The following is a 25,000-nucleotide window of genomic DNA, read 5'->3' on the forward strand; positions in this document are numbered from 1 at the left end:
TTTGAATTACTCTTTTTACTCTGCGAGCACCAGAACTACTGTATTTACAGAAATCTCATAGGGAAAATAGTAATAGACAATACTAAGACTGAGTTATTATATCACTTTCAGAACATAATGGAAGTTCTATATTTATATGGCTAAAATCTAAATGACACAAATAACCACCAATCAATCATTTTAGTGTTAACTTCTCTAGCTCTATGATGCCCGTTCTGGCACCAGAAGATTATTATTGGGACATAAGCCTCCTTGTAATAGATTCTTTATCCTCCAACATTGTTTGTTGGAGAGAAAATCTGTCAAAACATTAAGAAAATCAGGAAATCGGTGGCCATGCAGTACATGTTCCATCTGGTTATTATTATTATTATAATGTTCCTGAAATTGCAATGATTTTTATTTGAAAGGTTGTTAAGCCATAACCACTTAAAGTTTAACCCTTACCCTAGTTGATAGTTTGTCGTACAATGGTGTCGCACGGCCACAATAGCCAATCTACAACAACGTGATCTACAATGTTTCAATGTATGAAGCATGTATCGTATTTGAGCTTGTAAATCTGCTATTAGCACACAAACAAACGGGCACACGCGCACAAAAACGGGCGCACGCACACACACACACACACACACACACACACACACACACACACACACACACACACACACACACACACACACACACACACACACACACACACACACACACACACACACACACACACACACACACACACACACACACACACACACACACACACACACACACACACACACACACACGGGAGCAGCCCCGCACACATGGGAGCAGCCCCGCCTCGCCACCTCTCTATGTGCTGCTGTCTCAGCTCTCTCTTCTGTCAGCTTGCTAAAGATGACAAGAGCAGAGCCTCTGCAAGCGGTTCTGTTTCACACAAAATAATGCCAGAATGCCAGCTTAAATGTTTCCGTGGAAGTTCTAAGCATTTAAATGTCTTTGCAGAAGATACTTTGAATTAATTGTGATTCCCCTGAGGTGCAATCAGGTCCTCTGAAAAGGTTGTGAATATGTATTTATGGACTTGATGCTTTTCATCAGGGAGCATTTCAGAAAAGCATACAATTAGAACCAGAATTGAATCTACTTAGAAAGAGAAAGAGAATCGATAATAATGACTGAGTAATGAAAAATCTGAGTGACGCAAAAAGCAAAACAACAAAACAACAAAACAATCATGGTAAATAAACCAAACATGTAAACAGAGAAGAAAGGAAAGGAAATTAGGTAACAAAACAGAAGGTTGAACAATGCAGCAGCAAATCGGGACCATCCATCAACTCAAACTCGACTTTAATGTCGCATCAGTGGATGAAATCATTTTCTGCAATTTTGTGCAAATTTACGTGTGCGTACGTGCGTGTTTTAATGAGTGTGTATTTGTGTACTGTGTGGGGGCCTATGCGTGCATGCATTGTGTCACACTGGCACAAGTCATTAGAGACCTTGACTCTATGCCACACAGTGACACCGGCTCCCACTTCTCTATTGTGTGTTAATCTAGCGTTTCTCCTGCCTATTGTTGTTGCTCTTTTTCGACTCCGGTCATCCCTCTCTCACCCGCTCCTCCCTCCTGGCCTCTTTGCCATTCTTACCTGCGAGTCTCCGAGTGCACGGCTGCCTCCGCTTTCCATATTCATTGTCCGTTCATCCATCCCCTCCTCTTCCTTTCTTGTCTCTCTCTCTCTGTCGCCTCTCTTTTCTCATAGCTCCATCTGTCTCTTGCCTTTCTTTAGCTCTTTTTAAACACCCCTTTTGAATCAGGGTAGGAAAAGACTGGTGGGCCCTTTGGCTACTGGGCCTCAGTTCGTGCTCAGCCAAGCGAACACAGCTCTTAAATCCAGGCCCTGGCTTCTGGCATGAAAGAGCTCAGGCCTTGTAAGGGCCATCAGCTCTCTCTCTCTCTCTCTCTCTCTGTCTCTCTCTGTCTCATTCTCTCTATCTTTTTCTACATTTCTAAGAGAGTGGGGCAGTTATTCTAAACAGGCAGCCGCGGGGAGACGAGCGGATGCAGCGAGAAGAACATGTTGCCGATGCTAAAAGGAGCGGATGTAATTCTCTTCATCTGCGAGCATAAAAGACTTTGGTTGCCCCACCCCGGCAACAACACCGCTACCACCAGCAGCTCTTCTCGGAGCCAAGCAACACTGGCTTTCCTTTTTCTTTTCTTTTTAGATCCCTTAACTTCCTCTAAGACGAAATAAATAAGTGAATGAATTAACACCAAGAGCCGCTGCTGTGATCATCACCACCACCCACCACAGCTTTGACTGCTTTTTCACACCTGGTTAGAATCACACTGCTGACACCGAGGCAGGAAGAAGCGAAGATGTCGACAACCTTGTTAGAATGAAAAAAATATATATAAATACGAATTTAAAACAAACTTGTCGAGTATAGCGAGCTCTTGCGCTTGCAAGTGTTTTTGCCCAGGGCTGTTTCAAGTCTACTGGCACTATGAACAACATAATGTCAATACTGCTGCTGCTGGTGGTGATGATGATTGGAACAAAGGGTGTGAGACGGAAGCAAGGAGGAAGGGAGAAGAGGGGCTTCTAGCAGGGTGGAAGGGATGAACAGAAGGTAGGGGAAGGCGAAGAGAGGGGAAAAGGAGGTGTAAGAGGGAGGTTAGGACGAAGGTTGTGATAGAGAGAGATGGAAAGGAGGAGATAAGAAGAGTATAGGAGCAGGTGGAGCTGTGGAAGAAGGTTGCAAAAGAGACACATTACAGGGACAGAGAGAGAGAGAGAGAGAGAGAGAGAGCGCTAGGGAGGTCTAAAGTGAGGATTTTAATTAGCGTTAATTGGCCACCAAGGGAATGGAATTGGAGACCGACTGAAAGGAGGGACAGATCGAGAGATGCAGAGATGGACAGAGGAAGAAAGAAATAGATATAGCGAGAGAGGGGTGGGTGGTGGTGGTGGTGGTGGTGGGTGGCGGGATGATACCCAGCATTTCACAGAGCAATAGATCTGTTTCTTGGCATCTCGGTTAGCTTCACCTCCGCCTCGCTCTAAAGACTTCAGTCCTCATTTGCCGCTCCCCGTCTCTCTGTTTTCCATCTCTTTCATTCCCTCCATCCGTCCCTCCGCTTGGCCCTCCCCCTCCCAGGATTCTTTCTATCCTCCTACAGAGTTTCACGCACGCAGCGTTTGAAGACAGTATCAAAGTGTTAACTTTAGTCAAAAGTTTGTATGCAGTAAATAGTGTTGATTTAACCCTGAAAGTAACCCACAAGTAATTTAACACTATCAGACGCACGCACACACACACACACGCACACGCACACACACACACACACACGCACACACACACACACACACACACACACACACACACACACACACACACAATGTGATTTTGGGTTTGTATTATAGATAAGTCTAAAAAGATGTTTAGAGTGAAGGACCGACTCTCATTCAGAAACAAAATGGCTACTCAGAGTGGAAAGTATACTTCACTTTAAGATGCCATTAAATTGGTTCAGTTCCAAAAAACTTAACATAAATCTCCAGAGCAACAGAACGGGCTATAGGTCCTGACCATGACGGTGCAGTGCAAGGTGAGGAGATACAGTAAAGACTGATTTATACTTCCTATAAAATAGGAGATATATACAAGCTCAAGTGTAGTGGAGGTTGTGGGTTCCAAATCCTCTGTGGTGCATTTGACTTTATCGAGTGTCAAACATGACGCACACTGAATAACTCTTCCTACTTCAAGGCCACTTCCCTACTTCTTTCACAGTAAGATTCTGTTCCATTTAGTGTACAGTGGTTTTCAAACTTTTACATTTTAAGGCCCCCCATAACAGTGTACAATTGGAAACCAACCACCTGAAGTGTTATTGCCTTGTCTGTCCCTGTTTGAGTGTGGACTCGATGTCTTATATAGAAAAAGGACTATACTATACAGAGACATTGGAGATGTTGCCACATGGAGGGGGGATGAGGGAGGGAAGAGGGGTGGGAAAAAAAGAAAAGAAGAAAATCTTGGGAACTGCTCTTGTATCGTTTGTAGAAATGCTATATGTACTATTATACTGCACTTTCCAAATAAAACAAATATTATTTAAAAAAAATGTTTTTGGTTCTATTTGTACACTCTCAGAGTTACAGAGCCGTACAGGGCCATTTGGAATCCACTCAAGGACCCACTGGTGTAGCAGAGTGTTTCCAGTGAGCCAACATGCACAATAGAGCGTCGCAGTCCTGCCCCCTCGAGAGACCCGGAAAATAAATCCCCGTTCATTTTCCTCATAGACTTTTCAGAAACTATTTATTTAAAGATGTTTACGCCGCGGACAAAGCCAACTCTTGTCATGACAAATCATTACAATAAACACAATGTTTTGGAAAGAATTTTAAAGTAGGAAAAAACGGCAGGTTACAACACTTTTCTTTGTTGTTTTTCTTCTTTGTAATTATTTGTTTGGTTTGTTGTCATGATTTGTCACGACTCGAGTTGGCTTCGTACGACGCTTAAAAGGTCTTTAAATAAATACTTTTTGAAATGTCTATGGGACTGCGGCGCTCTATAGCAGCACCCTGAATCTGCTTGACCAGAATGGAACAGAGCCTTCATTAGTATCATGTATGCATGCCCGTGTGGGAGGGAAGCCATGCATGTACTCCACGGGCTGGGGGCGGCACCCGTCAGCAGGGAGTGTAAGGCGGGAGGGGGCGGTGGGGGCTCCTCACTGGCAGGTGAGCCAGTAGGATACAACAGCAGTGACACGTGTGTGTGGGTGGAACTAATTGACATAACGACTAAATTGGGGAGAAACAATAAAAATCCATATATCCAAATGTCATCAGCCAACATCATCGAGACACGCTGTAGTGCATTTATTTTATCCACTAGAGAAAGTGATTCTGATCCTGCTCTCTCTCTCTCTCATTTTCTCTGTCCCTCACTTCGTCACTCCCCAGCGAGTTTCCATGTGTATGTTAGCATGCTCAGCAGGGGAATGAGAGCCAAGTGGGGAACAAGCTAGCTGGGTAACAGCTGTATGTATTGGTACACAGGTGAGCTCTGGGGCGCTGGGTTGTCTGGTCGACCGCACCTGCCCTACACTCCCCTTTCTGTCAACCGTAGAGCACGCACACACACACGAGCGCACACACACACACACACACACACACACACACACACACACACACACACACACACACACACACACACACACACACACACACACACACACACACACACACACACACACACACACACACACACACACACACACACACACACACATATACAAGCCCAATGCCAACTTGTAAGAGCGCCATTCAATTTTAACAACAAATAAACACATTTTACACACTCACGAGCACGTATACATATGTGTAGCCCGCGCACACGGAGTCCAACCTCGAAGCACCCACTTGGCTGCTGCTCTCTTAATTAAGTGTTAATTAAGCTGCATACGGTCCAAACTGACCATATTGCTCCACTCCACTGCCACCAGGTTTTGGCTAATATGATGCATTTATGAGCGCGTGCTCGAAATGTGCCAACGGTCATTTATCAACATCCCCAAATTGTACGTGACTCTCGCTCACCATGCAGCGACGCTCCTCCGTCATGTGAGTGCTGTGTTGCTAGGTTACGGTGCTGAGATGTTGCCGCTGGTGGGGGGGCAGGGTTAGCGTGTGATGGGCACTTGGTATCATGGGTTGATAGAGACCAGCCAGCCACGTCGACAAGCTAAATTATTATGTTGAAGCCTGTTGCAGTATACATCCATGAGTGTCCTACATTTGGGACTGTATGCCGCCATGGTTTTCCCCCATGGTTTATTTCAGAAAAATGAACAATGGCACGTCTTCAGTTTCTGGACCCCTGGTTATCTCTCTCTCTCTCTCTCACTCTGTCTCTCTCTCTCTCTCTGTCTCTCTCTCTCCCCGTCTGTGTTTAGGTCCCTTCTCTCTGCCCTCCTGCTGTGAGGTGTAATCAAGGCCCGTTGTGAGTGTTTAAGCAGTGGAGCAGACACACTTTGAGTTATTAGCAATAGCTAATATCTGTCTACGTATGGAGACGCACGCGCGCACACACACACACACACACACACACACACACACACACAAATCCATATCTGTGGAAACCACGTGCAAAAACGTGTGCAGTGCACGTCACACACACACTGCATTAAGTACGAGGGAGCGTGTGCGCGCAGTGCTCGTCCCACACAGATACACATTCACCCCGTCGCACGCTGTGTCAACCAGCGTCAAAGTTAAACGAGGGAGCGTAACAAAGTCAAACAGACAACTCGAGAACACCTCATCTCCTCCTAAATTCTGTCTCCCTCCCTCCCTCCTTCACACCTCCACCCGCCATCTCTCCCTCTCTCTTATAGGCAGGGCTTGACATTAAGGCTTGTCCGCTTGTCCGGGACAAGTAATACATTAAAAGTGAATTACATTTTTACTTATTCGTTGGACAAGTGACTCTTGGTTTCACTTTTTCTGTGACACTCCTATAGCAGCCAACACTATTGTCTGGCAGTATTGTCTGGCTTTCCTAATAATCACCATTCCAATATTGTTAATAGCCCTAATGTCTGCGATCTTGCATACATTACATGTATTTCAAATACACAGCCATAGATCGGTCCTAACCACGCACGCTTAGCAGACTGACCACGTAGGCATTTAAACTTGTAGCACTGCATGTGTAGTGTGTACTCACCCAATAATTAATTCCTAAGACTTGGAGTCAGATATAGTTCTCTAGTTTCATATCCATTTGAAAACGTGTGTTAAGTAAAATATCACCACTTTTCCACGAGGAAAGACTGGACTGAAAATAGGAAAACTCCCTTTGGGAACAGTCAATGTTTGGGAAGCACAAATGTATGGGGCACACATTTGGCAGGTGTGTTGTGATTGGTATTTTGTGTGTCCCATACATTTGTGCTTCCTAAAGGAAGTTTTGATGTGTTCAGTCCTGCACTCATTCCAGGCCCCTCGCGGGAGATAATGTCATCCGTATGCAGCTCATGTAAAAGTGGAGATATTTTACTAAATACTCGATCTATGGCTGTGTATTTGGAATATATTATGACAAGACATTCTAGGGTTAGTAACTTATCTAATATTAAAAATATGGTTGTCAAATTAACTGAGTTAACTGAGATAATTAATTTGTGAAATGAATTAGATGATCCATGCTTGGATGCTCCGCCCCATACATGTCATATGTTGGTTACGGGGTGAGAGACAGAGAGACACCATCCACACTGGATTTGTATAAAGAATAAAAAATATACATATACATACATACGTACTGTATGTTAAATGTATATCCGGTTTCTGACATTTATCTAACCATTCACACAACAATATACAGAAGAACATGGCATATTTTACATAGTTTGAATGGTGATTAATCATGATTAATTAATTTTGAAGCTGTGATTAATCTGATTAAAATGTGTAATCATTTGACAGCCCGAATTCAAACATTTATTCGCCAAACTAACTTACAGTTACTGTAGTTGATTTAAAACGTATTTGCGTGTGACTTTTGTGCCCGGACAAGTACGTGAATGGGAAATCCAAAAGTTAATGGCCCGAGTAAAGAGAGCCTACTGTCATCTGTCCAAACATTATTACATTAAATTTCAGAATGGTAGACCTGAGGACTACCATACCAGACCTCAGGCCTACCATTGCGTGGCACATCTATGCACGTAATGTCTTGTTCACAGGCTTCTGTGTGCGGCCTAGAAGAGCAACTGAGCATGTGCATTGTGCAACACCACTTCTTACACCATGGTGTAAGACGTGTCCTTTGGGAAACCGGGCCAATGTCAAGCCCTGCAGTACGTGTTCATTCTCTCCATTCTGCCTTGAGCCTGCCGTTGTCACCCCTGCCCCCTTTCTATCTCCTTTGGTCACTCACTCACTCTCCCACTGTGTGAACTTAAACTCTCAGTGGCAATGTGAGCCGATATCGCAGTCTCACCGTTCTCTAATCTAACCTGTCTGTGTCGCTCTCTCTCTCTCTCTCTCGCACGCACGTGTGCGCGCACACGCACACACGTGCACTAACACATATACCTACTGTAGTAGAACCTCCTCATAAATACATTCAGAGCTAGGCTTGTACCCTATATCCCATGAAGACCTGGAGGCCCATTCAAAAAACAGTTTTCTGAGAAACTTATGTTGCTGTATCGGGGGTGCTCAAAACGTTTTCATGTCAAGAACCCCCAAAATGAATTAATGTATTCGGCTGCAGACGCACATCTCAAAATATTTTGTTCCAGGGAGCTCGGAAAATGGATATCTGCTGTTTTTGCATAGCCAAAGAAATGTGAAATGACTCAGATTCTTTCCCGGTTTTGATGGGTTATCACAGTATGTATTAACCACACACTGTGATTGCCTTAGAAAGGCCACATTATTATTACAGTCCGAGAGAGATCAGAAGAGAAAGAGAGGGTTGGGGGAGGAACAAGATATATACAGTAACAACGGGAGAGAGCTAGGCTACGTGGGAAAAGTGTAGATGCATTAGAACGGTATATTTATAGGTGTGTCTTTGAATACGAGACGAGTTATGTGTATGATTAATTCCCGGCCAAAAAAAGTACATTCTTCTCACACAGACTTCCGCATTGAATTACTAGGAATTACTAAAGGTGACAAGGACCTTTCTTCAAGACAGTTACCTTGAGAAAGGTCCTTGCGATCAAAAACAACACAAGACATGCTGTCTTGACAAAGGTCCTTGTGACTGAAATGTCGACTCGTTTTTAATTAATCAACGCAGGAATGTGTGTGGGATTTGACTTTTTTCTTTGGAATCGGAGCTTCAGTGGATTTGATAGTCTTCTGCTTACAGTATGATTAGAAATGGTGTGACTTGTGCATGTAAATTGCAATTCAAGGGTATTTTTTAAAGGTCTTTTCTGATGAGATACATGTGTACAGCAGCCTTTTGGGCTCTTAGGATTTGTTCAGATTGTAGGCAAATCTGATCTTTGTAGGACAGTCTGTCCACACTGTTATTAGTGTGATCAGATCGGATTTGTACACTCTTCAGATGTCACTCTGTTGTACGATGCGTTATTCTACTTTCATCGTATGACAAAGTTTTAGTTAGAGTAAAAGCGACCATGTCTTTCTGGCACCCCAGAGCTTCTATTTTGAAGGAATCCCGGCACTGATTGTGTTAAGTATGCCTGGTGGGTGGTGATGGGTGGTGATACACCTGAACTGAAGCAACACCCACAGCTGCTGTTGTTGTATGATAAAGCGGGAGGGTTTAGGGATAACCTGCGTCTCGGTCGGTCACACCTCCACATATGGTCACGCCTCGTGACACGTCACAATATATGGCCGTCTCCGTATATGAAGATCATGACACTGACTTCATCAAACCCTGGATAGCCATACATGGAGAAGACGGGATCATAAAAGCCACCCTTAAATCTCCATATATGGAGCTGACCTGTTCTGACATTCCATATGTTGATCTGACCTCATCAAACCCTGTACACTCAAGACCATATATGTCCGGTACATAATTCATTCCATACAGTATGTTGATCTGACCTCGCCCAGCAGTCTGCCGTCACCAAGGTGGATTCCGGTGCGACCCACGCTTCTTGCCCTCAGGGCATCTTGCTACACTGCTACAGTATTACCAGCAAGAGGTGAATATAATTATTATGAAAAGGGTTGAAAACCACTGGTCTATTGCATATCATACTAGGGCTCCTTGACAATAATAAAAAACACTAGATAAGCGCATAATATAGATTATAGGCTTTACACTTAGCTATGAATAGAATTACGACAAGACATCTCTATGGAAACTGTTAGATCCTTGTGTGTTGGTGCCTGAACTCACAAAAAAAAAAAAACTGTTACATGTGAATGGAGTTTTCACAGTTTAACAGCTTTAAAAGTTTTATACATACACATACACACATATTCATATTCACAGACACACAAACATACCGGTACGTATATGTATGACAGTATGATCACGTACTATGCCGTGTACACTCACACTTTGCTGGGAGGCCATAGCCGCAGGTGATCTTGGCCTGGCCAGTCTCACAGCCGTTGAGCGAGGCACACTCCTTCTTCAGCAGGGGACCAGCAGCCCGGTGGATGGCTCCGTCCACTGTGGGGAGCACAGGAGAAGACAGGAAAATAGCCTACGTAAGGTGAGAGGAATTTAAACATTTAAACCTGAGGCCAATCCAAAAAACTGCTTCTATATCCAATAGATTTTTGGCGTTTTTTGGGAATGACCTCCTAAAACCTGAGTTTTCTGAAAAACTTGACAGGACACAGTGTCTTCTTCTTCTGTTCCTTTGGGTTCCTCAGTGATATGGCAATCATGATTACACATTTAAGTTGGTGATTTCTGTTTGCCTTGACTTTGTAATAAAGAAGTGCACAGGGATATGTCAAATAGCTGAAATGTACCAAGATTACTGGGATTTTTATAAATGTTATACTTTTAAAAAGTATAAAACAAGTTGTAAGCTTGTAGATCTTACAACATGTAAGATCTACATCTTATTGCAATTAGACGATTATTATGTAATAATTGTGACAACCCTAAACTGTACACAGTGAATTATCAGCCTCCATCTCACCCTGTCCTCTGCCTCCTCAATACAGTGCATAGTGGACATACTGTTTTATACATCTGCTATTTTCAATGTGAACACCATTATACCATTATATTTTGTGGTGAAACTGAAAGATGATCAAATTATACGCCACATTATAGGTGCTACAATACTGCGAGTACTGCAGTGAAGGCCAAAGCATTGTGCCGAGAGATAATGTGTCAGATCATGCGTGAATGATCACCTTGACCATTAGCAGCTTTTCATTTAATCCTTTCCCCTGATATTCATGAAACTATACATATCTGTCAGTCATGTCACTTAATTAGCTTCCTTTATTACTACACACCTTGGCTAACAGCATAACGGTACAGTGATTGAAAGTGACCTAATGTGTTATTAAAGGATTCAGTTGACATTTTAGTCACTTAATTATAGTTTTCATATTTTACAAGTTATTTCCAAAATGAAGGAGAACTATGGCATTGCCATAACATTCATTATTTGTCTTTGATAAAGCCCCATAGATCATTCTATGAGACGTGGGCGATAATTAAATTGGAAAGGATATTTACACCTTTGCCAGTTTCAGTTATAGTCTGATCAAATTAATGACACTCAGCGTACGGTAATTTGCAAACCAAATGCAGAGAAAATAATGCACCCCAAGTTTCAGCACTAGAAAGTTGTAATATCCTTGCACTTGTCTCATGAGTTCAAGCCTGGTTATGCCAATCTCTATTATTGATCTGACGGATACTGTGTCTCATTCATTAAAACATCCCCTAGCCCTGTTGATCTTCTTACATAGTGTCCCTGTTCATTGTAAGATTAATTTGTTCACCTGTTCTTGACCCGTCCAATTGTAATAATTACAGGCCCAATTTATAAATTGCCATTCATTTCAAACGGTCTGGTCAAGACATAGTCATAGTCATTACAATTTTTGGCAGCTGTGAGTGATATATTAGAAAGGTTTCTGTGCAGGGTTTCAACTGAGGGTGACAAATAATCAAATTAATCATTAAAAGCATTCATTAAAACTGAATGAATGCCGGCACTGGTGAATGTTGTATACGTACATTAAATTTGTGTTGGGCTTGGGTGCAGCATTTAACATTGAATATTATATGTTCATTAACAGACAGTGTCTCAGAAGGTGGACTCGCGTTCCCCCACTCACAAAAAAAAAGCCATCAGGCAATGAGGTTTTAATATGCCTTAAGCATATAACTCTTAACAGGCTCCAAATTGTACAGAATATGCAGTACCGCCGCCAGGCATATGCACAGCGCACGCACGGTGCTTGGGGGGGCAGCACAAACATAGAATGCGTAGGGAAACCAAATAGTCAGCGCCCGCCGGCATCTCTGAGAATATGAGATGAGATGAGATATACTTTATTGTCCCACGGGGGTAAATTTGTCTTGGGCAAAGTGCACTAGAGTACAGGGGTTCTCAACGTTTTTGTCTGGGGACCCCCGGAAATGCTTTGGCTCACAATCCTAGGTTCACATTACGATTTTTCACGATTTTTAAACACAAGATCATTTAACAGACAAATGATTATTATGTCTCAATACAGTAGCAAATGACTGAAGACCCCTTTTGTATAATCAATTCTCTTACAAAGATCCTGTAGTTTCTCCAATTCTTTTACAGCCCTCTGCTGTTTGCATTACGATTTGCATTCACGATTTAAAGGAGAATTCCACAGTAGCCGTTTTTTTTTTACTGAATTCTGCTGATAATGTGCATGCGATTTCACTGGCGAAAATAAATAAATATATATAGGGCTTTAAGAAAGTAGGCGGGGTCAAACCCCGTTCTGGTCGCGGCGGGTAAATCTGCTAAATCAGTATGGAACGCTCGGCATGGAGTAATTTTTGAGTGGTGCAACCACTCCCTTACGGAGCTATGTGTGTGTGTGGGTGGGTGGCTGGCTGGCTGGCTGGCTGGCTGGGTGCCTGGCTGGGTATGAGCACGAAAACAGCATGGTTGTTTTTCACCACCTGTGCGCAACCTAACACACACACACAAACACACATATTAACTGTATACAGTACAGTGACAGTACAGTATACAGTAGAGGGTACAGTAGAGGGAACGGCACACGGTAACTGTCATTTCTCTACCGTTTCGGAACCAGGCCGGCACCCCGGGAACCCCCACACAGAGTTGCACCACTCACTTCACACAGGTGTGATTTTTTTTCTTCATGACTGGAATTCGTCTTTAATCGCATTTCACACAGTATTACTACCTTCACTTGGCGAAGGGGTGTGAGGATGGCATCACAGTATATGGGCTTGAACTGATAGTATGAACCGTGGACATTCAACCATCACACCAAGCAAACATACTCACTAGTGCTACATGTGTGCACAGCACACGGCATACTGCATGAGCTCACTTATCAGCCGTGGGAGAGAAACCCCGCGATGATGCAATGTAAGAGCCTGGTGTTAAGGCGTGTCTCAGGAGGAAGGACCTGTGAGTGCATGGTGAACGAGGCGGAGCAGGTTCAACGAGGGAACAAGCAGCAGGTGGGGATCGAGGTCGGAGGCGGAAACAGTTGAGGTGGGAGCAACGTAGGTAGGAGAGACGCAGACATTGTTTTAAAGATAATAGAGTGAGAGATGTATGGCAGGAGAGAGAGAGAGAGAGAGAGAGAGAGAGAGAGAGAGACTTGATATGGTACTGTACACGGCAGGTGAGCTATACCGGCGGCGCCCCACAGAGACAAAATCGTGACATGTTGAGAGTAGTTCACGAATAAGTGGGAACAAAATAAACCTACAGTATGAGGACAATCCTTTTTACAAGAGACTTATTAACCACATGATCCCTATAGGGCCCCTATTCTGGGAGAGAACTTTGACGAAAATAGCTGCAAGGAACATGTAGATATGTTGAGGGAAAACACACAGGAACTGCAGAGCCCTGGAGTACCCCCCATGTCAACAAATATCCACATCATAGTGATATAAGATCTGGCCTCAGTACTGTATGTCTCTTATATGTATTTCTCTCTCTTTTAGAGTATAATACAAATAGACTTTTAAAACATATTTTGCAGTGCAGTACTTCCAGGCAGGGGACTTGTGATGGGAGCTGCAATTGTGTCTGTGCTGGAGAATCCCACGCTGTGCTGAGCAGGAGCCCAGTTGAACTAGGCCTTTCAGTGCTGCGAGCTTACGGTAAGTGCGAGGGAGTGAAAGGTGAAGGCCCTGAACACCGGCTACCTTATAGGGTAAAGAGCAAACGGCTTGGACACTGTGCTCATGCTGCGTTCACACTGCACATCTGAGCGCATAAATGTCAGAGTGCATTCTGCACGCGTGTGTCTGACGTTGGTAATATACGTTTCAAGCTGGGGACACCTCCGTGTCATTTTAGTTATTGTTCTATATCGCTGTTGTCAGGCAGAAACCTCTTATCTCCACATTCTAACTTTTTGTGTTTTTGAGCAGTGCATATTCCGCTCCAATGAATGTGTGTGTCCCTATGTATGCATGTCTCTATGTATGTATATTTGGTAATTGAATGCCATACTACTACAGCGTAAGTAAAAGCACAAGTAATAACAGATCCACAATGTGGTGCAAAGTGATGCGTTTGAGCTCGTGGATCTGCTACTTTTGCTATTTTTTTATTTGAATCCTGAAAAGTAACAGTTTTGGACTTAATTGGTTTTCCACCAGACAAAGACGATATTGTAGCAACAGATTTTTCTTTTCCGTTTTTCAGAAAACTTTTCAGAATGGCCCTAAAGCTCTAAATGGGTTAAATAGAGAGAGAGACGTCGACTAAAAACAGGGAGTGAAAGGAGAAGTGAGGACGGGAGATAATGGAGGCAGGCGGCATGGGAGGGGGACTTACATTAAGGGAAGCGGCATATAGAAATAGTCTTTAGTGAGATACTGTATGGATACAGTGAAAAGGAGAGGGAACCAGAGGCCAACGGAAAATCAAAGAGAACAAGAAATAGGCAGCCCTTGGAAAGCAGGTCTTTCTCGGGTGCTGTGTCTTGTTCCAGTATGCAGGAGAGAGAGGGTTTACTGTATTGTATGAGTGTGCGTGCCTCTGTGTGGCAGCTCTTGTCACAGCTCTTTTGAACATGAACCCTTGAACTGCATAGTCTTAGGAGAATGGCAGTCTGTCTGTTGAATCAAACGAAAACACACAATATGTATAAGCACGCTCACACAATGTAAGCTCAAACCCATGCAAAGTTGCAAACTACACACCCTTCAGACAGTATAGGTGCATGCATGCATGCACGCACATACACACGCACACAGACACAGACACAGACACACACACACACACACACACACACACACACACACACACACACACACACGCACACACACACACAAACGCAACACACATCTAAACGTCCCCATAGGGGGAGAATGTTTATAGTTTTGAATAATGTGAATAATGAAAAGTCTGAACCAGGACCTTAAGTTATAATGTCCAGACCACCAGAAAATGCAAACCAGATAAATGAAAATGAAGTAATATCTATTACCTTTAAATGAGTGAATTGCCCTTTAAATCCTTAAGTTAGCAAGGCGGCCAACCTTTAGAACACCCTTAAAATAGCATCAAGGAAATGGATTGAAAACCTTAAAATAGTAATCTTGAAGACGGACACAAAGACGAGGAGGCCTAATATAAGGTTATAGAATTTTAGTGAAGTAAGATCAATTTGACATGTGTTGCAATTACATATTAATCCAATTGTTCGAGGGGTTCCGAAGTACTCATTGTTCCTCGTTTTAAGAGGAAATTGACGTCAGTGTTGTTGAAATTAATTCATTGGTTGGAAATAGTTCATGTCCGCGATGTCAGATGAGAAAGTCAGAGAAATATGAACAACCGAATGGAACAATGTGACATGACATTATAAGTAGGGATGGGATGAAAACATATTGTAGTCACAAACATGGGGCGAAAGAACAAAACAGGGACTAGGCCAAAGTTAAAGATGATTGGGGCCTCTCTGACCTGACAAACAGGATATGGAGAACTGTCCAACTTGACGTGTAAACGATCACTTTTACCCATCATGTCTCCAGGAGTCAAATTATTGGCATAGGAATGTGACAAAATCTCCGTGAATTCAAGGCGTCATGGGGTGTGTAATTGATGGAAAATAAGTCATTTGTGAGAAGAAATCCTTTAAGTCATTGATTGGTCCTTTACAAGTCAAAAAACGATTATCTCTCTGCATCTCTTCCACTATTGTCATTAGCGATGGAACATCTGGAGAGTAACGGCCCCTGAATGCACCTCCCCCCCCCCCCCTGTAGTCACAGACAGCGCCATGTTAGCCTTGCATCTATTGCTATAGAGACGTGATACCTTCTGCCTCTCTGGGAGCCAACGTAACAGCACAGCATGGTCACCTAATAATGAATGTGTCTTTAAACTTATGAATCTGTGAGAGGACCTCAATGGAAATAAGTCTCAAGACTTTATTGTGTGATCCTCTAAATGCTGTACCAAGGTGGTTTCAATGCTTTAAAAAAAAAAAGATAAATCAGACCTGTCTGAACTGATCGGTGCTGTGTGTGTGTGTGTGTGTGTGTGTGTGTGTGTGTATGGCCTTGGGATATAACTGTCAACTTATTGTCCTTGTATTTGGAAGTCTGGGCCATGTCCATAAACTTGTGCTCAGGGGTCTGCAATTGGGTGGATTGCTAAAAACAAATGCAAAAAAGCTGGCTAAATACTGTTCTGTCTCAGCTACTATGGATAGTCTGTCTGTCTGGAGAAGGCGTCGTTTCATTTATCCCTAGGTGGCGTAAAAAACCCACAACAAACATCCTGTCTAGTAGTGTCAAGTAATAGTATGTCAACAATGTGCTATATACTGTATATATATTTTTTTTTCTCCTTTTCCCTCTGTGTGTTAAGCATGTGCAGCAGCTATATCTGGTTGGACCAGTGTTTGGGTCTATTGTATTACGCCTCTTGTGCAGATCTAAATAAAATAATTCAAATGTGTGTGTGTGTGTGTGTGTGTGTGTGTGTGTGTGTGTGTGTGTGTGTGTGTGTGTGTGTGTGTGTGTGTGTGTGTGTGTGTGTGTGTGTGCGTGCGTGCGTGTGTGTGTGTGTGCGCGCGCTGCAGTGGCCTGTGTGTGTGTGTGTGTGTGTGTGTGTGTGTGTGTCTGTGTGTGTGTGTGTGTGTGTGTGTGTGTGTGTGTAATTAGCTAACATTAATATACTGTAATTGATAATGCAATTGAATTAGAACACTGGAGAGAGACAGGAAAGTGACGCTGGTCAGGAATCAAACCAGGGACATTTCAGTTATGTTCAGCATCCTTACTGGCTGGCTGCGCCATCAATGCAAATTATACTAAAGACTATATAGGGATAAGCTGACTGATGTTAGGCCTTGGGCAAGAAATCCATATCATCGAATATAGCAATACTTGCTATAATATGCTAGCAGATGCAAATACAAGTGAAACTTTTTCAATCTCTGCATAATACAGTATACCAAATGATCAATCAGATTGCATATTTTATTTCCTCAGATAAAAGTTTGTTTCTCAGCTTCATGCAGCCTGAATATTTGATTGAACACTTTACTAGATTTTTACAAAAGGTTATGCAATAATGATAAACGCTATAAATACAAAAAACCCTGAAAGCTTGTTTCCATTGTGGTCCCATGTATTCAATTAATCAAGACACACAGTATAAAGACAAGGGGGAGAAGCTGAACATGATCGAATTAACTGTGGTGTCAAAGGAACTACTGTCTACTATTGCAGAAACACGGGCAATCTAAAACATTTAAGAATCAGCTGGACGTAAAACCACCAAGACATGATTCTATGATGAATTAGTCATCATGAATAAATGATTCATATCGGTATAGGCAGCTGAAAATACTCAGTGGGAAACTTTAACTGATCTCCGTATTTAAAAGCTAACCAATGATTTCCATGTCATCTACACTATATTATCGCACAATTTCGCACGAAATAAAGGCGATGGAGACAGGTAGAGAGGGAGGGACGGAGGGAGGGACAGACAGACAGTGTTGAAGAGCACAGTTGGATAAGGGGAAATGGGTTTGGAATGGGATCAGGTGTAAAAAAGAAAAGAAAAAAAAAGCTGTGTGCACGTGTGTGTGTGTGAGAGAGATGGGACAGAGAGAATGGCAGAAACTGATGGGGGAAAATGTGATGAAATGAGTGTTGAATGGGGTTCAGAGAAGAGAATGGATGAAAGGGAAGAGCTCCCGATGAAGGGGATAAAAATGGAGAAGAATAGTGTGCTTTGGCGTCAACTAGCAGCCAGCCAGCAGCCAGCCAACTCCACAGCCAACCTGTTAGTAAAGCCAGGATAGCTGCTATCTCATCTCTCTCACAGGCAACAATATTGACTGGTGCCAGTGGGAGGAAGGGGGGCAGGGTGGGATGGATGGATGGGTTGAAGGCACAAACTACAGGGGCTGGGATGTGATAATTGGCTATGTGCTTACCTGGCGAAGATGCTGCCACCCTCAGCAGGACACACACACACACGCACGCAGGCACACACACAGTGTGTTTCCAATATTATGTCAGGACTTGCAATGTTATACATGCGCGCACACACACATAAGGACACCCATCCACCTTTCTCACACACACACACACACACACACACACACACACACACACACACACACACACAGGTAGATTGACATTCTAGTAAAACCAATCCCCACGCCTCTCCTATGGAATACTAATATGTCTGCCCTTGCCAGCTGACCTCTTATAGGCCAAACAGGCTGTCCGTCAAACTAATGGGGTGGAACGCTGGCATATTGCTTTCCCACAATCCCTCAGCAGAGCTAGGACAGTCATTTACTTCAGCCAGCTTGTTGCCAAGGCAACATTTAGGATGGGTCTGGTTGTGGGTGCATACATACAAGCGCACCACGCAAATTACACAAAAACCTATACAGACACCTACATATATGCAATCAATCGTGCATCAAACACAGAGACACACAACAAACACACATTTGTTATTGAAAACTGCTGTGTCAAACTTGACACCCATCCACCTCCACCCATCAACTCTCTATCTCTCTCAAACCCACGCACCCACGCGCCCACACACACACACACACACACACACACACACACACACACACACACACACACACACACACACACACACACACACACACACACACACACACACACACACACACACACACACTCTCTGTCTGGGGAGCATGGAGATAAAGCAAATTCGTCTGCGAGGCTGAAACACTGACAACATTGTTTGCGGGTGGATGGTACACTAAGTGCTCTGTCTCTCGTCTCATCTCTCTGTTCGCAAACAGTCTTCTGCCCCTGCCCTTCATTCACAATACATGCACTCCTGTTCATCTGCTTAGAGAACAAGAGACAGCAGATTCCCTACCAGAATGTCCCAACACACACAGACAGTGACTACAGCAGTTAGAGTTGGGGTTAGATTTAGAGTCACGGTTAGTCAGACAACGTGGCCAACGCCAGGTCGGACAATGGCTGACAACAACGTCAGTATGTGACCAATGACAAAAAACTCCCATATCTGCTGGGCGAAGTACAACAATGTGCAAACACAGCAGCAAGATTTGTGAGTTGCTGTGATAGGAGAAGGATATCAAATGGAACACAACCACCCTAAAGACTAATCATTGTGTATATTCCTGCACTATACCTGCATCGAGTGATCTTGGTACATACAGTAGAAGTTGATCTATTGAAGATTCTGACCTTCAAATGTACATAATTTTTGTTTTGATTGTATTGCTGTATTGTTGTATTGTTCTTTCTGCTTTGGCAATGTAAACGTATGTTTTCTCATGCCAATAAAGCCCTTTGAATTGAATTGAATTGAATTGAATGTGGAAATGTCCATATACTGGCTGCATTGCATGGTGTTGATAAGGGCTGATGACGGAAAGAAAAATCATCTGATAGCATCTGAAGGCGACAGACAGACAGACAGACAGACAGACAGACAAAGCAAGGCACTGCATATGGAATCCCAGCTCATGGTGGGGGAGTCATTAGACATGCCATCTCATCCGGGTTCAGTCTCAGACTTCCAGGCTGTGAGAAGAAATGCAATAAAAGAGGTTTTCTTTTCTTTTTTTTTTACCAATTCAAAAAAGAAAAAAAGAGAAAGAAAAAGTGAGCAGATGAAATATTCATTGGGATCGTGCTCATCTATTGTGCCTTGGATCCGGATGTCTTGAAGACCTAAACGAATCATGTGCAAAGCTTTGTCCTCATGGCTGGCGCATATCCTGTGTACTCTTTTATTTGCAGACCCAAAGGAGGCTGTCCAGGCTGTCCTGTTCCTGTTTGTATGTACGTGTGTGTCTGTGTGTGTGTGTCTCTCTCTCTCTCTCTCTCTCTCTCTCTCTCTCTCTGTGTCTGTGTGTGTGTGTGTGTGTGTGTGTGTGTGTGTGTGTCTGACTAGTTGGTTGCCATTATGCTATTAATAATATACAATCAATAAATATTGCTATGCATCGTCACAGCGAGGAGGTTCTTATAGTTGCCGTGCTAACAGTGAATAAGCCTTGGAAGGCACGCAGGGACGAGGCATTAATATCACATGGAGCACAGTGAATGTTTCATAAGGGAATACTAATTTCTACTTTCTAGCTGTGGAGATAGCAGATGGTTAACCCCCAGTGGGATTCATTCAGCACATCTCAACCACAAGTTCTTGGTCCAAGGATGTACAGCACACAACATATCTGGACACAACATCTACAGTACTGTATGGGGATTTGCACTAACATGGTTGAGCTAATATACAAGATGTGGCCAAGACCTGTGGGTTTATCTCTATATGAAGTGACACTGCTCCAAATCCGTCTGTATTGGGTTCATGGCCCAAAGCGATGTCTTTCTTGTTTGTCAGAATTGTTCCAAACATCTCTAGAGGTGCCAAATTATATTTGATATAAAATTGTTATTTAGCCGCTCCACAAGACTTTTGAAGGATGACTCGACCGACCGAGAGTCAGTAATGACTGCAGCTGGTGACATATGGTGCCCTAGAAAAGTGGCAGAATTCAATAACGCCACATAATTGAGTAACTCCTAGAAATACTGGCTATTGCAATTTTGATGGCATTTCTAAAAAAACAAAACAGGAAAGTAAGAAACCATGGAAAAACAAGCAAAAAAAGATCCCAGCTATGTATTTCTAAAAAACTAAACAGGAAAGTAAGAAACCATGGAAAAACAAGCAAGAAAAGATCCCAGCTATGTACGGTACAGTATTAAGCTACTGTACTGTAGCTGCTAGCAGGATGGTAGAATGGAGAAAGTGGGGGATGTGTAAACATGTTGCTTTTAATCTCCCACTCCAGAGCACTGGTATGCTCCAGACAGTCCTGTGGTGGACTGTCAACAGCGTGGTCTGCATCAGGCCTAGATCCTGCTTCAGAGCCACGAGGGGGAAGGGAGCTGATAGAATCGTTACCAGTGATGTTGACACCAGCCCCTTAATATATTCAACATATCCCCACAGGCATACAGTAGTGGCATTCTTGTTTTAGTTTTTTTTAATGCGTCTACCTTTCCTCCCTGGTGCAAGTATGAATTTATTTAACTTGCACTTCCTCATAAAATACCTAGTAGTATAATAGATGCGCATCGTTTTGGGATAAAGGTTGAGCACTTAATCGAGCAAACGAGTACTTCATAATCATAATTGATCTGTAAATTATACTTTATGATAGTAGATTTGGTATGTGATTAGCACCATAAAATAAACAGTAATAGGTAATAAAAGGAACCCAAACAGACAAGTATCTTTACATTTCTTACATAAATTACTGTACCGTTACATGTTTATCTACTCAAAACCTTTATAATATCGAAAAAGACACACAGTCATATCTTCTTGAAATTATAAATAGCACTCATGACAACTTTTTACTTGACACATTACTAAATCGATAATTTGATTACTGAAATATAATTTTATAGGAGCATACAGTACATTTTCAATCTCATGTTCATAAAATTGGTCCACTCATTATAAGATAGCAAAATCATACTTGGCCGCATCTACAGTGGGGGCACAATGATTTGGGTAGCAGACATTTAGACTCCACTTATATGTGGTTTGGTTGGATGATCTGGATTGGATGTAATTAATTCCACTTATTGTATCTCACTCTGCAGCATCAGGTAAATACTCCCCCAAAAAGGTTTAAATCTTATTGCACTAAATGTTAGACATAAAAGATGCTGTTGGAGGTTGCTACCTCGCTCACCTTGTCCACTTGGCTTTCAACTGCCAGAGCAGGAGATTAATATCCGCTGCAAGCTAAAAGCTAGTAAATCTTTCGTTGTGGCTGTTTGCTCTACCGGACATTTAGATGGGCAACTAATCTTTGTTAATCGGGCAGGTCAATTAGTGCAACTGGCATGTTTTTGTTTTCTTTCTCTCGTGCATGCCATTCAGCATTCAGCATGCCATTCATACTGTTTGGAACTCGAAAGTAGTGCAGTGATGCAAATAGCCTTCATACTGCATCCTTAAGACTCACTAAATTGAGAAAGGACGCAATCATGTCATACTCCGGGGGTCCTGTGATGCAATACTGTACTCGTTGAAGTAGGACTCATAAAATGTCCCTGGGACCCATTTAAAAGACCACCCCTGGGTCTCGGGACCCATTTAAATCACTGACTGTGCTGGTGTGCCAGACTGAAGAGTCCCACTCTGTTAATGTTTTAGTTGTCAACAATAATACAGAGTGATTAAAATGAAGGATATTCTGTTTGATGTGTGGAATAGAATCTCGTGGAGGCATAGTGTGAACTGTGTTCGTGGAGGTTTATTTTTGTCGACGTGCTCTGTCTGTGAATCTATCGTCTTCTTTTTCCATTCCTTCTGTCCCTGATGACTCACCCACTACACCCGTCCCTCTTTCCCTGTCCGCGCTCTACCACCCCTAATCTCACTTCCATATTTTAACCATTGCTCCCTCCCAGCTCTACGTTTCCCTTGTTCCCTCTTTTTCCATCCTCTCTCTCCTTTTACCTCTCTCCCGCTAATTAACACCTAGCTTCTCTCTGCCTTAACAAACCCCAAAGGATAGGACAGACATAGCAAGTGAAGGAGAGATGTAAATTAATAAAATATAGGAAGAGAGGTGAGAGAGAAACAGCGAGTGATAGAGATAGACTGATACGAATGAGTGCTAAAAGGCTGAGAGGAAAAATTAAAGAAATTAATGCATGCATGCGCACACGCACACGCACACGCACACACACACACACACACACACACACACACACACACACACACACACACACACACACACTTAGTGGATATATACTCTCTGCCTGGATGTATTGACTGTGCCATCCTGTGTTTGTTTGTTTGTGTTTCTATTATAATGGGACCCACCATTGTGAGAGGAAGTTACACAGTAGATTTCTGTCTGTTCATTCCTTGCATCATTATGTTTTTGTCACCATTCACCAGCTAATCAAACATCATTTGAAATGTGTCAAATCCTCGCTGCCTACCCCACGCTCGCTTAGGAAGTTAGGCTATGCAGAATATATCTGTCATTCAAACAACTCTAAATTAGAGTTGTTTAAAATTAAATGACAAATATCAGAACCCGTTTCTCATTGCATGAGAAAGCAATGGAATTACACTCATCTAGGGCCACTCTGAAAAAACATGGGTTACAGCTGATAGCAGTCGTTACGGATGAATACATTTGTGTTTAATTGAGCAACAAAATTACAGTTAAACATACATTACAACACAACAAACAATCAGACTTTATGCACTGAAACACAGCTGACTTAATATGAAATGTTTGGTTTTAAAGCGGGGTCAGGGATCAGGCCCATAAATGCAGTCAATGGGACGGAGCCCGGCACGGGTTCAGACAGAACGTGCACATGCTCAAGTAGGATCATGTAGTGTGCATTCTGTTAGGTCAGATCTAAGCTCTGCTGCAGAGATCATGATGCAAAGTCATGGATTGTGAATAGTCAATACATAAAGACAAAATCAAATACTGTAAGCCACAGCATGAACATCTGTCCAGCCAACGAAGATACAGCACAAATTGACATAGACACACACATGAACTTCCACAACTACGTAAATATGCATATGTGCACTTGACTAAAGTAATACATATGCTAAGAACCTGAGGGATCACGCCATGCCTGGTGTTAGGGGGTGAATTAATTAAGGGACATTGGCCCCTCCGCCTCCCTAATTGCCCTCCATTGGCCTAAAAAAAATATAATTTACATGGCTCCTATGAGACGAGCCATCTAGAAGAGGGTCTGTGGCAAACCACTGTACCGATCAGCAACACATTTCTTCTGCAAAGAAATCCCTGAATATCTTTCCACATTTTTCGGGGGGGAAAATGCAACTTTACATAATACGATAGCTTATCAAAAGGCAAAGTTAGAACAAAAATGGACATAAATTCTTCCCATCACTGCTGACTGATAAAACATTGAGTCAGAGAAAGTTCACATACTGTATAAAGCAGCTAGCAGCACAGGAGGATAGTGCCATTAGCAAGCAGTAAGGACCGTCATGCCCAAGCTGCCGTGGACTTTACAAAACACAAGGTGCCCTACTGTACGTTCTAACTCTTCACATTGTTTGCTTGTTGCTAATAATGGCTTAATTACAAACATAACTGTGTGGAGACTGACATCTCTGTATTCTGCTTTTCTCTAGGGATACAACAATTGATTATTTTGTTAGCGAATATTCTATCGACAATGTTTATGCAGAACTCTATTGTAAGAAAAGGCTAATGTTGGCATTAGCTCACGCTAGCTATGTGTAAAAACTGTATGGTGCTGGGCCACAGCACGCATGGCCTGTCGCTGTCCATCGCCGGTGGTGCTGAACCATTCACCAATCAATGCATGCACTAGACGGGCGGCTGTGGCTCAGGAGGTAGAGCAGGTCGTACAATAATCCCTGGGTCGGAGGTTCGATTCCCGGCTCCTCCTGTCCACATGTCAAAGTGTCCTTGGGCAAGACACTGAACCCTACACTATTGCCTCCAATGAGTTGGTCGGTGTGAGCTTGCCACCATTGGTGTGTGTGAATGTGGGAAGTGAGGATGCTGGAGTCGACATGTCATCTGTCGCTTCACCTCCCAATGTATGAACCATTATAAAGCGCTTTGAGCACTTGTGCTACAAAAATGCAATTAATTAAAAAATGCAATTCATTAGTCATGAGGCTGTCCTTGGTTTGTCCATTTTTTGGGTCCTTCAGTACAAGATTGACTTTGCAAGTAAAGACTATTTGTTTGTT

The 25,000-nt window shown here is 42.8% G+C and overlaps 1 protein-coding gene across 6 annotated transcripts in view; it reads right to left on the reverse strand.

Moving 5' to 3' along the window:
• The window catches only part of macrod1 (mono-ADP ribosylhydrolase 1), a 122,973-nt gene that overhangs the window by 20,342 nt on the left and 77,631 nt on the right, over window positions 1–25,000 (reverse strand). For all 6 annotated transcript variants that reach the window (XR_013964698.1, XR_013964699.1, XM_080773556.1 and 3 more), the window contains exon 5: window positions 10,069–10,185. Coding sequence is in view for 4 of the 6 variants with exons in the window: in XM_080773556.1 (XP_080629682.1) it covers window positions 10,069–10,185 (117 nt within the window). In the remaining 2 variants the exon portion in view is untranslated. The remainder of the gene's footprint in view (window positions 1–10,068; window positions 10,186–25,000) is intronic.

Source organism: Protomyctophum bolini (assembly GCF_963924005.1).
Source record: "Protomyctophum bolini genome assembly, chromosome: 10".
Lineage (NCBI taxonomy): Eukaryota > Metazoa > Chordata > Actinopteri > Myctophiformes > Myctophidae > Protomyctophum > Protomyctophum bolini.